We start from the raw sequence: 17,506 nt of genomic DNA, 5'->3' as shown, positions 1-17,506 counted from the left end.
GGACTCAGATAACAAAACCAGTGATAAAAATGAACTATCTGCTCATAGTATTCCTTCTAAATAAAACACCCATACCACCTTTCCACATCTGGCTGTTTTTCTTAGTCATCCTTAAGCCTCAGGTGTCACCTACAGAAAGGCTTTTTTGAACCTCCAAACTAAGCAGATGTAACTAAATCTTTACATCTTTATCCAAGAACTTAATATTGAAATTCTCTATGACTTTGTACCTCTGTCAAATAACTTATATTGAAATTACTTGTCTGGGTCCTATATCTCTCCAATTATGTCATTAGCTCCTTGAGGGTAGAAACCACATCTCATTTTTTGTTTTGGTTTTGGTTTAATATCTCACAGTGCTTGACTATTAATTACATAGTTCCACTCAGTAAACCTGTAGTGAAATGAAGAGTCTGAGAGTGGAGTCAGGTCAAAATTTACCTCCATAAATAAATTACACTCAACTCAAAACATTAAGTATGACTTATTTTTTAAAATAAATACTTTCAATTTGTTCAATCTCTCAGTAGTATTATTAACACAAACTACATGGACTGACTTTCATTTTGCAAATCTTACCTACCCTTTTTAAATCTATGGTGGAAACATAAGGTCCCTTCCCACAGATTCATGCATTGCAGAACCTACTAGAAGATAAATACAGGGCTCAAAAGAATAACAGTAGTAGGTGACACCTAGAATCTTAGGATAAAAGGGTTGGATTTCTTCTTTTAGCCTCTTTATGTAGACCTGCGTTTTGCCTTCACAGCCTTGAGGATCATCCTGAAGCATGAGACACAGATTCTCCCCCCCCCACCCATTGCAGACCCCATTCCAACAAATCTTCCAATAAGTGAGATCTTGAAGAATCAATCTCCCTCACAAGCAGAATAAGTGCCTGAGGGAGGCCAAGTTTTGCAAAGAGTTAATTATGATGAAGGAGGACATTCTGTGGCCATTCATTTTTATTGGGAGGGCAGGCATTATATTAACAGCTGGTATATATATCTAGAATTGGGCCATATAGCATACATACATTGTCTCATTTACTTCTCACAACCCTTTGAATTAGATACCATTAGTAAGCCCCACCCTGAGAATAAGCTTAACTGGCTGAAAAATCACAAAGCTTAAGTGGTGGAAAATGGATTTAAATTTACATCTCTCAGACCCCAAAATCCATGCTCTGAATGCTAGTGTTATATTGCCTTGTTTACAGACTTCTGGTATAATTATGCTCCTACAATGTCCCACCCAAGCCAATGGCAAAAGTAAGTCACTGATATCAAAGACAGGGGGATCATCTACCCCACCAATCTGAAGACAAAAAGCACCCTTTAAACATGATTCATTTTCGACACAAGAAACTAATTTAAGAAACATTTCTTTCTATTCAAAATAACGATGCTAAATGGGAAGCGATTTAAGCTTTACAATGGCTTCATCAGAATCTCATCTGTCAAATCTCAAAATCATGCTCCCAGAACATATTTCTCAATAGAGTGAATCAGCAGGAAAGAAAAGCAGATGTAAAGCAAACAGGTGAAAGTATGAAGTTAGCAATAACTGTGCTCATGGGCCACCACCATCAGCACCACCATCATCATCCTCATCACCAGTATTATATTGTTATTATTAAGTACCTTCATTCCCAAATAGTAGCATTATGTCCTCTGAAGGAATGGGGCTTCTGTTTACCCAGCAAACAGGCACTGTTTGCATTGCCAAAAGGGTTAACCTACTTTCTCTCTTGACAATGGGTCATGAGTGAGTGGGGGTGATCGGTAAAGATAGTACTATTACAACAGAGTACACTTGTAGTTACTAAAATTATCCAAAAAATCATGGCAAAATTATCAAAGATGTAGGATTATGAATTTGGTATGGCAGCAGAAGGATGATTGCACATCTCACTGTCCATATTGCTCACATCGGGTTCTCACATGCTTTAATTGCAGTGCTAATTCTGAGAACTCTTGATTATGATCTAATGGTGGAACACATCTGAAAGATTAAAGAACTAATTGTAGAAAAGTCAACACAAAGTCCTCCATTTATGTACATACCAGAGCGCAACAAGACAACGGGGACGACCCCATCCCCTGGTGGCAGAGCACTGCAATTCAGAAACTCGCAGCAGGAAGGAACTTGCCTGTGACTCCACATTCAGCCATGCTTTCAAAAGCACTGGACTTGTATCAATTTCTAGGGATATTTGTGTTGTCAGGGTATACTAAGTAGGAATTTATTCCCATTTATATTGTGATTTGCTTTGTACCTACTAATTTTCACTGAAATCACTATTATAATTTACTCTCTCTACCCCCACAAGTAAGGGATGGAACTTCATTTCCCAGTAAATGTATTTCGTTTTATTGCCTCCTAGGTAACAATGTGCAATAATATCAAAGTGTTTCATTTAAGATCTGTGATTTTGTGCTTTTCAGGACTAGTAAAATATAATAGCATGTGGAACTTATGATTTCTAATTTGTTTCAGGACGAAGTATACTGTGTTTACATAAGCCACGCAATATTAACCCTTCAAGACAACTTTAAAATCTCTTTCAAAGCATGATTAAAAGTACCTCTAAAAATTTTCCTTGTGAAATGTAAATGTATCTAATACACCTATAAAATCTTGTCAGCTACATTTATGAAACATAATTCATAAATTTACTACATAAACAACTAACAATAAGTCAAAATAGTAACATTGATAACAATTGCTAAAATGTTTACACTTACTAAAAGCCAGGATATACACTTAATGCTTTTAATCTTTATCTCTTTTAACGCTTACAACAAACCCATAAGGTAAGTATGTTATTCTCTTTTTAAAGAAGAAGGTAAAGCTTAGAACTATGTACCTCAACACTGGCACTCTAACATTTTGGATAATCCTTTGTTGTGGTGGAAATGTTCCATGTATTATAGGCTATTTAGCAGTATCCATGGTCTCTATTCACTAGATACCAGTAATATACCCCATATCCAGAAGTGACAACCAAAAACTGTCTGTAGACGTTGCCAAATATCCTCGTAGGACCAAACCAGCCAAATCACCCCCAGTTGAGAACCACTGGCTTAGAGAAATAAAGTAACTTACTAAAGGTCATATGCTTAGAATATAATTGATCAGAAGCCAGGCATTCTGACACGAGAATGTATACTCTCAATCAATGAAATACAGTGCCGTTTACTCTGTGATAGTTTAAAGAACATAAATTTTCCTCCAAAATAGAAAACTAAAAATGAAGACAAACTATAAATGCCTTCCTATAAAAAGATAATCTATGGCCACAAGAGACTGTGCCCTTCCAAACTTTTCCTTTCCTAATTAAGGTCCATGTCCCAATGCCTATTGCCCTTATGTAGCTTGATCTCCTGCCCCACCTACCCCAATCTTCTTTAAGTCCTATTCCATGTGCCCCAAAAGACAGTCACCAATCTCTTGTTAAGGCTGATTCCACCCTTTAGTAAATAAGACCCAGCCTCTGCCTCACAGAGCCCCTGAAGAACAGGACCTGTGTGCTTCCTACCTGCTCCCTTAGATGACCCAAGACTTCCACCTGTATCATCTCAAAGTGCAAGCCTTCTGCACAGTGGTCACTGAATTCTGGTACCAAAGTCCCAAGCCTTCAGTGACTAAGCACTTTCCACACACCAAAGTCTTCCTATGTGCCTCACATACACTATTTCATTCCAGGTTCACAAGAACCCTAGGAAGCAAATACTATTTCCATTTACCAAAAGAAACAGATTCCAGTAGGCAGGGGAAACCCACACAAGCATTTCACCAGGTTCACGACAGGACTCAGATTTCAACCCAAGTATGGACAACTCCAAACCCCTATACTCTTCCAATTCATGGCAGGGCAAAGACTACAGACACACCCTCCCAAAGCATGTTCGCATCTTGCCATACTCCCTCCAGCTTGCTTAGAAGTTCATCATTCCAGTCCCCTCTCCTCGACATCCCAAATTTATGGGAATAAACAAAGCAGAGCTGAGTGTGACTTCACTTGTGGAATAGAAAAGGGAAAAATTCAAGCAGTGACCTCACGAACTTTGAAAAGGCAGTATCATATTAAATCAGAGGATAGAAAAATACAGAACATGTTTTCTCTTATCTGATTCTATTTTTGTTATTTACTTTTTTATGCATAAAGAGTTATGTATTCAAGTATGACTGATCACATCGCTTCAAAGCACTTTAGCTGTTAAGTACGAAAATAGACAATTTTGAAAAAAGAACCTGGTGGTGGAGGTGAGGATTTTTCCCTTTCAATCACATTACTTAAATATAGCTTGTTGTTTTTTTGTTAAGTCTTGATTAAACTTTCCTGAGAGCTTCAACTTTTAGGTTAAGGCCAAATACGAAAACTTTCAAACATAAAATGTCTGAAGAGAAAAGAACAATTGGCAGAGTAGGGAAGTGAACTACCAAAGGCAGATCTTTTTGACATTGACTTTATTCAGCTTTAAGCTTCTTCATTTGGGGAAGAAAAAAAGGAGGGGCTCCACAGCTGTAAAAATCTATAAAGCCAGGCCGAGCACAGTGGCTCATGCCTATAATCCCAGGACTTTGAGAGGCCAAGGCAGGTGGATCACTTGAGGTCAGGAGTTTGAGACCAGCCTGGCCAACATAGTAAAACCCCGTCTCTATTAAAAATACAAGTAGCTGGGCGTGATGGCATGCACCTGTAATCCCAGCTACTCAGGAAGCTGAGACAGGAGAATCGTTTGAACTGGGGAGGCGGAGGTTGCAGTGAGCTGAGATCTTGCCTCTGCACTCCAGCCTGGGCAACGGAGCAAGACTCCATTAAAAACAAAAACAAAAAACAAACAAACAAAAAAACACTATAAAGCCAAAGGGATAGAAAGAACTCAAGAAACTTTCAATGTCTGAAAGGCCTGCCTTTAAACCCTGGCCCGACCATTTGTCTGCTCATTTGAGTTACCTCAGTTGAGTTACCTCTTTTCCATGAGTTCCTTTTCTGTAAAAACAGGATCATTGTGAAGATCAAATAAGAAAATGCATGTAAAGCACCTGGCACACAGCAGACACACAATAGATTTCAATCAGTAGGGGGTCCTTCGGACATAGCTATGTGCTTCCCAAAGTTTGTGCTTTAGCAATACTTTTAATGTCCCATGATTACTTCTCATTAATTAGGTGAATTTAGAAGTATTGTAAACCAAGGATAATCTGGCTAGGGGCTAAAGGACAATATATATGGGGTACAGACTATGTTACCTGCCCAGTGATCTCTGTGCTAACTGGCAGCATTGTTCTTTTCTGGTGATTCAGTTAAAGAGCAGAGAGTGCCCGCCATCACTGCAGATGTTGTTCAGTGACCTAGACTTCCTCCTGGAAGGACCTCAGTAACTGGAACCAGAGAATATTGTTTTTGGGCCAAAGACCATATTCGTTCTCAGATTGAATCTCATCTTTTTACAGACAAGGACACTGAAACAGAGAGGAGCAATTTGGCACAGCTAAATGTGACAGAACCCAAACGTGATTCTTAATCTTACCTCTTTACCAATGGTTCTCAACTAGAGGTGATTTTGACAGACATGGGACATTTTTGGTTGCCACAACTAGGGGAAGATGAGATGTTACTGGCATCTAGTGGGCAGAGGCCAGGGATACTGCCAAACATCCTATAATGCACAGGACAGCCCCTATAGCAAAAGCATCAATAGTGCCATGGTTAAGAAATGCTCATCTACTCCATTGGACCAGTGTCTCCAGGGAGTCTGAAATCTGCCTTTAAAGCTGATGCTGCTGCTGGAAGTTGAACTTGGCCCCAGCATGGCAGCCCTTACCAATGACTGAATCAACCCTGTCAATTGTGCCTCTTAGCACTGAAAGCCACCAGGATTGGGAAGGATTTAGAGATTTGCCTCCTCTGGTAACTTAAAGTCTGGACATAACTTTTGAAGCACCCTGATATGCCTGGGCATAAGTGCTATCGACAGTCCTGAAAATGCACTTCGGTCTTATTAGGCAATCTAAGAAACTTATTCTCAAAACCATTTTGGCAAAACACCGCCAAACAGCCAAATGATGCACAACCACACAGATATCTGAATATCAAATATTCAGAATGATCCACCCCGAGCAAATACATCTGATACTGTACTGAGCACCTCCAGGATTAATGGCTTGAGTAGAGGAAACACAGAGGTTGAGGCACTGATTAAAGCTAAAATACTCTCAGTGTTTCCACCCAAAGCCTGAGTTCCATGTTGCAGGGACTAAAAAAAGAAAAGAAAGGCAGAGTCAATGATTTAAGCAATTATGTACTTACTGGTTCTTGCCATGCATGCCATCTGTCTTGCTGACCTCACAGGCCTCTACACCGGCCAGTGTGAGGGTCAAATGAGAGTCTACGTGTGGGAGTATGCAGTGAACTGCAAAGTCATTTAAAAGTATGAGTCACAATCCAAACTTATTTACCCACAGTTCCACCTGGTAACTATGACATTAGTTCTGACCCATGATAGAAATATATGAAGGATCTCAATCTGATTTATTCATAAAGTCAATGCACATTTAATAAACATTTGTCATGCCCAATGCTTTTGGGGAGCATATTCCCCACTTAAAAAAATAAGTGATGCCACAAGGAATGACATGCACCCCACTAACTCTTATACAGAATTAGAGAAGTAGGAACTCTTTTAGGTGGAAATACCTAAGAAGTTTCCATTGAAAGGGATGGTCTTTGAATTGGATCTTGAAGAAAAGATGGGATTTCAACAGATAAAAATGAGAACATTTAGAGTACTGGAAAGAATATGAAAGAAGAAAGGATCATAAAAAATCAGGCAAATATGACAGTCAATAAGGAGTTCAGCTTGACTGGAACTAAGGGTGAATGGAACGAGGTAACAGACAAAGCAGCAAAGTTTAGGTGGAAGCAAGTGTAGGCAGCCTTAAAATCCAAAACAAGAAGATAGGCATTTAATGGCCAACAGGAAGCCAATGGAGATTTGTTGTTATTTTTCAAACATAGAGGGCACACTCAGAGGAGCTGTGGAGAAAGTAATCAGACATAGGTATGCAGCATGGAGAAGACGAAGAAACCAGAGTAAAGAACGAGATTAAAGAAGCTACCCACTACTCTAAGAGACAAGTGATGAGACTGGACCAAGATCATGGGAGGGAAAGTAATGCGAAGGAAAAGCCCACAATCTGTTAGAGATACATTAATCATGGTCAAAGAGGAAGAATAAAAAATTAAAGTTGAAGAAACACCCAACATAAGATCATACAAAGGGGCTCAGAAGTTTTGATCCTGGATAAATGGAAGAATGATAGTAATTATCAGACATAAGGAAGATGGAAGAGAAAGGACAAGTGAATTGTGCCTAGATGATCCTCTTGACTCAGAAAATGACAGCTCAATGCCAAGGTCACTCCTGCTACTGGTGTCTAGATACACTACCCAGACGCAGTGCCTGAGCTATTATGCTTATTACATCCCAGCACCCTCTCATCCCATGCCTAGTTCCCAGGTGAAAGCCTCTAAATAGCCTTTCTGGTCCTAGATCCCTACACCTGTGCCCTGCCCCCTCCCGCCATCCCCCCCTCCCCAAGACTCCTGCTGATACATTAGCAAGAGTAAGTGAGTGAATGACTGAGTAAGGAATGAATGAGTGATGGCTGCCTGTACTCTGAACTCTGATCAAAACTATGTAGACTCTCCATCACTCCCCTTCCCCCACCCCCAGCCATGTTTTACCTGAAATTATAGTGCTTGTTGGCCCTTTCTCACATTAACTGCCCCAGGACTTACCCTTGCAGGCTAAGTCTCAGCATCCATCTGTGACTGGGGCTCTAACCAGACCACTGTGGCTGCTATAAAGTCACCCTGATTCAGGTGGCAATCTTGGAATGTAAACTGGACACATTCTCATGGCTGATGCACTTGTTCTTACTACTTTGAGACTGTATTAGTCATCACCAATATAGGAAAATATTTGTAAAGGGATTTATCTCTTGGAAGATCCTCTTGTCCCTGATGTTACCACTTAGGCTCTGAAAATCAATACTACTAAGTAAGCAGTAGAATGCAGGATTGGTTGTGCATTAAGTATGCAAAAATGTATGATTTGATTTATCCGGTGTCATGCCTGTTAATTTTCCCAAGTTACTTAGCTGCCACTTTTAATTGCAAAAGTAGGGGACAACAGTCTACCAATTCTATTTCAAAGGTGCTGAAAGAACTTCGGAATTAACCAATGGGCCTTAATATATCCTGGGAAGGAAACAGAGGCAGAGTTCAGCAGAAAATGTACCACATCCCATCCTAGGATACAACCGCTTAGCAGGCAGCCTCCCACAGGGTGATAAACACTAGCCTTCCCTCCCTTCACACATGACAATCTATTATTACCAGCAAAGGTGGCTCTTGATGATGACTTATTAGGTATGCCAATTCATGAAGGCTGAACATGGGCAGGCCTGACTAAGGGAATCGTTTGCTGGATTTAATCAATTACTGGGTTCATCAAGTGTGATTACTGAGCCACGTCAAAATCCAAGTGAAATAACAAATTAGACATTCATGAAAAAAAATAACTCCTTGCTTTGCCTTGCCACAGATAGAGGCCACACTATTATCTATATGTACAATATCTAGGTTATCAATTATCTGCACACGTCTGTATCCTGGGCTGTCTTCCTCCTAATGTCTAGAATATTTTTGAGCCATTTGCCTTTTTGAAAAAAAAAAGCCTAAAAATCAGCAAAACATACATTTTTAAAATAACTGAAAACATAAAGAAAACAAGGAGAAAAGATTTTGGGCTATCCTATTAGACTTCAGTATGCCCATACTTCCAAGCACCACGAATAATAAGCAATACTGGAGGCTCACTTTGTAATCTAGTGAGAGAAGAATATATGATAATGTAAGTATCCTCCCAACAGACCTGATTGTTCCCAATGACCTTCAATACTTGTATCTATTATAGCACTTACTGCATTTTATTATAACCTCTTGGTTCACCTGTATCTCACCTACAAGCCTGTGTACCTATTAACAGAGGCATTTGTACATATCTTGTTATTTCCACTATTTACTGAACTATATGGCAATATACTATAGTAAGTATTAAATAAACTTTTGTTAAATTGGAAGATTTTTGTAAAGTATTGTGCATGTGACTATCAATATAATATGATTATCAAAAACATGAGAGACACCTTTGGCTAAAGTTAATTACTCACAGAACTATGTCTAGATTTAGAAAATGAATAAATCAGACACAGTAAGAGCTAGAACTTCTGCCTAAACTATCTAAACATTGCTATGATTAACAACAAATAAACAAAAACGTTAATGCTAATGAGGTTTTTCACTACCTGGTATGGCTTTTTTAAAGTCACAACTCCAACTCCTAAACATTCTGACCAAAGTATTTCCATAATCCAGACACATGAAAATTGAACACGTATCTGTAGAACTCCCTCAGGTTTGTGGATAGGTCTTTAATTTGTGCCTCTATTTCTTAATCCCCTATCGTACTAAAATAGGGGTGTGTGTATGTGTGTGTGTGTGTGTGTGTGTGTGTGTGAGAGAGAGTGAGTGTGTGTGTGTGTGTGTTGGAAGCACTTCTATCATAGATTCAGCTTGCAGCATCAGCTCTGATAGCAATTCCTTTCTTCAAGGGCAGCCCATAAGTATTTGATTATTTCTGAGTATTTCTCAAAGGTATAAACTTCTGCAAGCCAGACCTGATAACTTGAAGGTGAAGCTCTATTAAAAGAAACCAGATGAGAAATTTATGAGTAAGCAGGTTTACAGTGTAATCCTCTCTAGCCGTCAAATTACCATTTCACCACTTCTGCAAATCTCTTGGAATGACTGACACTCATGAACAAGATTCATTCACAAGCAAAAGGATAGTTCCCCTTAAATATGTGGATTTAAAACCCAATCCAGTAAGGTTTTCTGTGCAAGGAGAGGCTTACCTGCTACCTATTGATTCCCTTGCTAACCCGATAAAGAGGACTTATGAAATCACTATTTCTACTGAAATTTGGTCTTGGAAGAGATTAGTATACTCTCCTTAATGCTAAGAGTGAGACTCAGTAGAATCACTATCATCAAAACATTCCCTTGGGCTACCAAAATATGCCTCGTACTTCATGAAATACTTGGAGAAAGATGACTGCCTCAATTGTGTTGTAGTAGGATGACAATTACTTTGAAAGCTGTGGGGTTTTTTTTCTTTAACAAGGTTTTGATAGGTAAACAAATATATAAGTGAAATAAAATGAAAGTTAGCAAGAAGTGTAAACAAATGTAGATTATTTTTGTATCCTGGGCTGTCTTCCCTTTGATGTCCAAATCAAACCTTTTTAATATAACATTTATATCACTTAGTTTTCCTATATTAAGCCACCTACTTTATTTGACTAATTATTAACTCCAGCCAAATAACTGCAGTTAGAATTAAACTCACCAGTTAAGTCCACATTGCTGTGTTTATTCCTACCATGAAAAAGGAATCACAGCTATTCCCAGTCCAAATAAACCATCAAGTAGGCAAGCAAACATTCAAACAGACCATTACTTGACTGGGGGTGTCAAGATATATTTTAAATTGTCTACCATTCATCAAATGAGGAATCCACCTACTCCAAATCTACAGATCCCCAGAGAAGGTCTCAAGCAAGATTATTCTGAAAAAGGCTAAAGGTTTGCTACATGGATTAAAGAAGGCTGGAAATTTTTAAAAACACTTCTTTTATCGAGAGATTTAGTCTATGGTCCATTCTCTTGAATGGGTGGGTTCAGTGATAGCTTGACCAATAAGACACAGCAGAAGTGATGCAGTGCCCACTTCTGGACCCAGGCCATAATTAAGAGACTAGCAGCTTTTACTTCCTGTCTCTTAGAACATTTGACCTAAGAAACCAGATAAGTGCAACTGCCCTGAGACCACCATGTAGTAAGAAGCCCAAGCGAGATGGAAGCACCTTGAAGGCCAAAAGCCATATGAGGAGAGAGGGAGAGAGAGAGAAAAAATAGAGAGGGAGAGAGCAAGAAACAAAAAGCACCAAGACTCCTAACATGTGAGCAAAGACACTGTCTTGGAAGTGGAGTCTCCATCCCCAGCAGCCCCAATTGACACCAGGTGGATCAGATTCAAACCAGCCAACCATGTCCTTCCTGAATTCCTGACCTGCAAAATTATGAGCAGAATAAAAGTTATTTTAAGCCACTAAGTTGAGGATGGCTTGTAATTCAATGATGGATCAGAAGCACATGGATCTACTTCATATAAAAATATGTATCTCATTAAAAATAGAAGAGCTCAAACTGATCCTCTATTAATTCACACGTTAAATGACTTCAATAAAGCTTGTTCAATGTAATTGGTTTATTTTTCATTACAGTGACAAAATAAAAAAAATGCAACAGCATTCACGTCAGATATGCAAAAAACACACTTTCAAAACAAAATTGACATTGTAATTTGAACCTTGACAGGTTTGAGCAGCTCTCTTGTAAAACTTCCTCTCACTGTCTAAGTATCTCTCCTTAAAACAAAATTGAGGCAACTTTGAAGCACCTCATACTCCAGGTTAAGTACATGTGAAAATGATAAATTACTTTTTACTACTCAAGACTACTGTGCCCTCTAATCTGAGTGATTAATTTACATCCTGCTCAGTGGTTCACATGCAATTACTACCGTGAGTCCAATGAACCTGAACAAGACAAAATTGTTTAGCCATCTGTACAAGCTCTCACTATATTTAGAAAAGTACAGCAATCTCCAGGAAGCTTTAAAGTTTTAGTTCATTTTCCTCTCAATGACTCGTGCACTCTATGCTGCATATCAAATTATAATACCACTCCTTTGGACCCAAGTTTGCTCAACCCACTTTATTTTGTCGTTGATGTTGTTGTTTTGTTTTAGGCTTTTAGCAGCCTGAAGCCATGATTTTTAGTTTCTGTCTATATTGATAAGAATAAAAGAGGGATGAGGAAGGGGCTTTACTGGCCCAAATAGAAACAGAAACTAAGAACTCATGACTGTATTCTCTCCACTGGACACCCCTGGAGGAGACCATCCACAGGAATCTCTACTGTGAGATGATGCTCATTAGAAAAGGCGAGACTAAAGCGGTGATCTAAAAAATGCCATTGTTGAAACCTACCGGCAAATTTTAATTGCATTAATAATCTTTTTAATCTGCATGTAATCTGTTTAATTCCATAACACCCAAGTCAAGCACAATGAAAGCAGACACAGGCCTTCTAGATTGAATTGTGGGCTTCAAATGCTTGGTCAGCAAAAGGTCTAAGTAACTTTATTTCCAAACTCTTCTCAATAAAAAGAATAAATATTATAGAATATAACAATAGAGTCACATTATAATAAATGTGTCCTTAGGCAATATTGATATTGTGTGAAATTCATCAAGTGTACTTACACAAACCTACATGGTACAGCCTACTACATGCCTAGGCTGTGTGGTATAGCCTATTGCTCCTAGGCTACAAACCTGTACAGCATAATACTGTACTTAGTACTATGGGCAACTGTAACACAATGGTAAGTATGTGGGTATCTAAACATATCTAAACATAGAAAAGCTAATGCATTGTACTATAATGTTACTGCAGCTACTATGTCACTAAGCAATAGGAATTTTTCAGCACCATTATAATCTTATGGGACCACCTAACTCAAGAAAAGCCTCCTAACATACATGAGGTCTACACCCCTAGACAAGCCTAAGATAATATGCTTACTAAAAGTTTATGAAAGCTCTTCCTAAGAAAGCATCAGTGATCAGCTGGACCTTTAGAATCCCAACTTTGATGGAGAGTCATAGCTAAGTTTAAAGAATAAAGATGGAGGTTGGAAGTAGCAAGAGGCATTTGTACATATCTTGTTATTTCCAGTATTTACTGAACTATATGGCAATATACTATAGTAAGTATTAAATAAACTTTTGTTAAATTGGAAGATTTTTTTAAAGTATTGTGCATGTGACTATCAATATAATATGATTATCAAAAACATGAGAGACACCTTTGGCTAAAGTTAATTACTCACAGAACTATGTCTAGATTTATTCTCCAGCATCAGCTGGAGAAATAAAAGAGGTCATGGGAGACCGTCTGTGCCATTATTGTCCAATCAAATTTGTGAAAACAAATCATTGTAAAAAACAGAAAGCAGTGTATACAAGATGAACCAATGAATGAACAACGTGAGGTGATGAATATGTTAATTTGCTTGACTGTAATGATTTCACTATGTGTATGTATATATATATATATATATATACACACATGAAAAAACATATCATACACTTTAGATATATATAATTTTTAAAAGATTAACCAATGAATAAATTCCACAAAGAAGTATGTGACATTTCCTAAGCTTATTTCATTATTCTATCATTAGAGAACCCACTCACCCTCTCCATAGTCACAACTTGTATGCATGCTCAAATACACATGCTGCTCCACCAAGTCAGCAAACTACATCTGTCAACGGGTACTGTAATGGGGAATGAAAATCGCATATGTACTGAAAAATGGGCTTCCCATTGGACCTCGGAGGCCACGCACTCAAAAACCTGGTAAGTCATTTTTGAACTATAAATACAGAAGATTTAAGTCCAACATTTAATAGCCACATAGGTTAGGGCCAGTGACCAACTGATCCCTCACAGCTCCTTATGCCAAAGAGTCTGCAAAGCACAGCCCAGAGGCAGGCTGGGCACATGAGGGATGATGACAGATGTCATTCTAGTTAAAATTACCCTTTCCACGGTCAAATTGAAAGACTGCCACTGCCCTTAAAGGAATCTGTACCTGTGCTTTGAGCTCAACAGCATTTTGTCAGCAAATCAGGCAAAGGAGATTCTGAGACAAAGGAGAATTCAGACACTAAACACGTATATAAAGATCGCTTTGTGCTCCCCATCCATATACCTTCAGCCCCCGCCAGCCCAATCACTCTCTGGTCAAGGTTTTAGGAAAATCACTAGACAGCATGGCAGTAACAAGCTTTTGAGCCCACAGGATCCACTCTCTTGCGAAGGCATCCACCTACTGTGCCTCACTAGATGCCTGCAATCAATTTTTAATTACAGCAGCAGTCGCAATCGGAGATAAAGCAGGCAACATGCTGAGAAAGAACCAAGAGCCTGTTTATTACAGTTCCAGTCCACCATGAGCCAGACTTGTGAAGAGCTGGGCCACAAATGAATCAACCAGTTGCAGCTCAGAAAGATGTTCTTACCTCTGGGACGTTTTCTTATATTTCCTCCTGTAAGAAAAGAGGCATAAACACATATCAGAAAAGGGTTCTGGCAGGCAGTGGGTAAGAAAGGGATTACTTCAGTGGGGATGGGCATGGAGGTCAACACTTCTTAGGGGGGTTTCTCTGTGAAGCTTATGGGTTTCAAAGCTTAGTTAAAAGTTTGGGAATGCTGTGTTATATTGTAGTCAGAAGTATAGAACCTAAGCCTTTAGTAAAAAATAGCATCCCAAGAGCTCAGTGGCTCTGCTCCCATGTTCTTCCCTTTTCCTTTTGAAGGTTCCCTGGCATTTTAGTTGAGGTCAGGCTTTAAAGACCACAAAATCTAGGTTCAAACCTCAATCCTTCCTTTACCAGGTTCATGAGGTTCTTGCAGAGTAAATGGACACAAACTTACAAAACATTTCTTTTATCTGGCACATATTAAATGGGTTAAATGGTGAATAATGATCAGTTATTTATGTTGTCACTATCGTTACTATTATCCCCAACATCTAGCACTGAGGTCCCTTTAAGGATGTGCCTTCTTAAATGTAAATGTGCAGTCATGCAGCTAAACTATAAGATGAGACATAAGGTCTTCAAAAAAAGAAGTGAGGAAGGGGACAATGAGAAAGTCTGGAAGCAAATGTTGAGAACCAGCATTAGGAACCATCCCCAGGAAGCAGAAGAGACCCAGTTCCAGCCCACCTCTGCCATTTACAGTCATTTAGCCTTGGGCAAATCTTGTGCATCAGGCTTCTTAATCTATCACATGAAGCTAGTAACATCTGCTCTGACTGTCTCACCTAGGTCAGAGTGGCAGACAAGGGGAAAATGGCCATAAAATGTATGTTGTCCCAATATCCCAACGTTCTTCATGTGTGTATCAATTTTTGTAGACTCTGAAGACCCTTAAAATAGTTTCAATAGGCTCAGCACCGGAGGGGATTAGAGGAGAGGAAGTGCTAAGGAAAGAAAATCCATCTCCTTGTAGCATATCCAGGAAGTACAATGTTTCCCAGTTGACCTTAGTTCCACACCTGCATTTCCATTACAGTCACTGTACCCAGGAAGCAAACCACTGATTTGCTAATGGAGAGCTGTGCACCATATTTTTTTGTAAACTAAAGAGGTTTCAAATTGAGAATCACTAGGACCTGTTACATCTCTGTTAAAATGAAATCACACAGGGCAGTGTCAGGTGTGTAAAGCAGCAAGTAACACAGAACCTACAGTGTGGTCTTGACTAGACATGTAGTGATATCTATTTATCTGAAAGGAGACACACCAGAATGACAACCATGACTCCAGGGTAGTAGGATGACAAATCACTCCTTTTTAGTTTTATGAATTTTCCAAATTTTCTTTAAAGAGTGAGCATTATAATAGAAAAAAAATATTAAAATATGGATACACCTATATAGTTACATATAAAGATATATACAAATATAGGACTATATAGAGATATTTCCATGTTTCAATTGTATCACATATAATAGGGAGGAAAGTTGACTAACAGTAGATTAAGGCTTGGCCTTTCAAGCAAACTACCTATGTTCCAATCTTGGCTCTAGCACTTAGCTTTACAATGCTGGACTAGTTATTAAATCCCCCTGAACCTCAGTTTCTTTGCATATAAAGTGGGAAGAATCAGAGCCCCTCTTCTGAGACCTTGTTATGAGAAATAAATGAGATAATTCACCTGAATGTCAGCTCCCCAAGGGCAAGTTCTTTGTGTGGTTTACCTCATACTCTCCCCAAAAGCTATGATGCATGTGCACTGATCACTCACTCTCTCGCACCTGGACCCTGTCACCAATGACAGCTCACACTTTCCAGGCAGCAGCCAAGGGCAGAGGCTTCACCTTCAGCCACAGAGCATAGTGAGCTGTGGGTGTGACCTGTGCCATTGGACTCATTAGCACAGCAGTCTAACAAACTGATCTAAGGCACAACTGGCAAGATGAAAAAATAACCCATTGAGCATATACAGGGACCAAAGGCAAGGAGGCAGTTGGAAAAGAAGAATGCCCCTAGCCTCTACTCAGAAGCCCAACTAATCCTATCAGCAGACAGTATCTTCAGAGGTCAGAAGAACACAGCCCTTGCTATTGGTTTCCACAGAATTCTCCCAACACTTGCCAAAGAAATATATAAAGGCACTGCTGGGAGTTCTGAAAGAATCAAAGATAAACAAAAATAAGAAAAGCTTCATTTTCAGCACCTACTAGCAATAAGCACTTAATATACTTTGCTATTCCTCATAACTCTGTAGGATCCCCTCTCTGAAAGAACCCAAATTCTAAAAAGGAAGTTAAGACATGCACCTAAAGTGTTATTTTAACAACAAATACAAGAGATGGCTCAAGGAAGCTTTGTGAAAGAGGTAGTCTTGATTGATGGGTGAAATGTCAGCAGGAAGAAATATGGAAGTATACAGCAAGCAGAAACAGAGGGCATGCCTCATGGTCTCAAACCAGCCCAGCAAGCAGGGACTATAGAGTGAGGTAGCAGGAAATAAGGCTGGCAAGTGCTAAGGACAGAATTAAACAGGAAGAGTAATAAAATTTATATTTTAGAAAAAGATGATACCCAGGGGGAGGGTCACCTCTTGTGGGAAGCCACATTACACACCCTCTTCTGTGCTCCCACAGCATGCTGAAACCTCTCTGACACCATTCTCCGTGGCATTGCATTTTCTCATGTCTGTGATTTTGTGGAAAGGCAACAGAGCTCTGGAGTGTGATAGACCTGGCTCAAAACCTAACTTCACCCTCACTAGCTGTGAGACCTCAGGCAAGCCCTGTGCTAAATCAAGCTTTCATTTCTGCATCTATGAAATGGATGAGATGATCTCAAATGAGATCATGTATTAAATTTGTCATCTAATATGCCTGCCATGTAAGAGGCATTCTAAGATTTTTAGGCCCCTTGGTCCCTAGTTCTGAGCGTCTTGAGGTCAGAGGTCTGTCATATGCATCTCTATATCTATCCAAGGGCATGCACATTAACTGCCACATGGTTGGCCAACTAAATGAACTATTTGCAACTGTCACCCATACACATCAAAAGATGGGTTGTGCATATGGTAGACCCAAAGAAAGAAAGACCAGAAGTCTGATTTTCAGTCCAATTCACCTTCCTGACACTCCCCACGTTCATAGATATATTCTTAGCTTCAGATATTGTAAAGTTTCCCCCTTCAATCTTCT

At 39.2% G+C, this 17,506-nt stretch overlaps 1 protein-coding gene across 7 annotated transcripts in view; it reads right to left on the bottom strand.

Moving 5' to 3' along the window:
• Positions 1 to 17,506, bottom strand: part of PDE1C (phosphodiesterase 1C) — a 692,034-nt gene that overhangs the window by 308,202 nt on the left and 366,326 nt on the right. For 4 of the 7 annotated variants that reach the window (XM_063609689.1, XM_055293502.2, XM_055293499.2 and 1 more), the window contains one exon: positions 14,295 to 14,321. The exons of the other annotated variants lie outside the window; for them this stretch is intronic. In XM_063609689.1, coding sequence (XP_063465759.1) covers positions 14,295 to 14,321 — 27 coding nt within the window. The remainder of the gene's footprint in view (positions 1 to 14,294; positions 14,322 to 17,506) is intronic. 7 annotated transcript variants of the gene reach the window in all.

Source organism: Symphalangus syndactylus, chromosome 9 (assembly GCF_028878055.3).
Source record: "Symphalangus syndactylus isolate Jambi chromosome 9, NHGRI_mSymSyn1-v2.1_pri, whole genome shotgun sequence".
Classification (NCBI taxonomy): domain Eukaryota; kingdom Metazoa; phylum Chordata; class Mammalia; order Primates; family Hylobatidae; genus Symphalangus; species Symphalangus syndactylus.
Note: the sequence above shows the minus strand (reverse complement) of the source record. Positions and strands in the feature narration are given on the sequence as shown.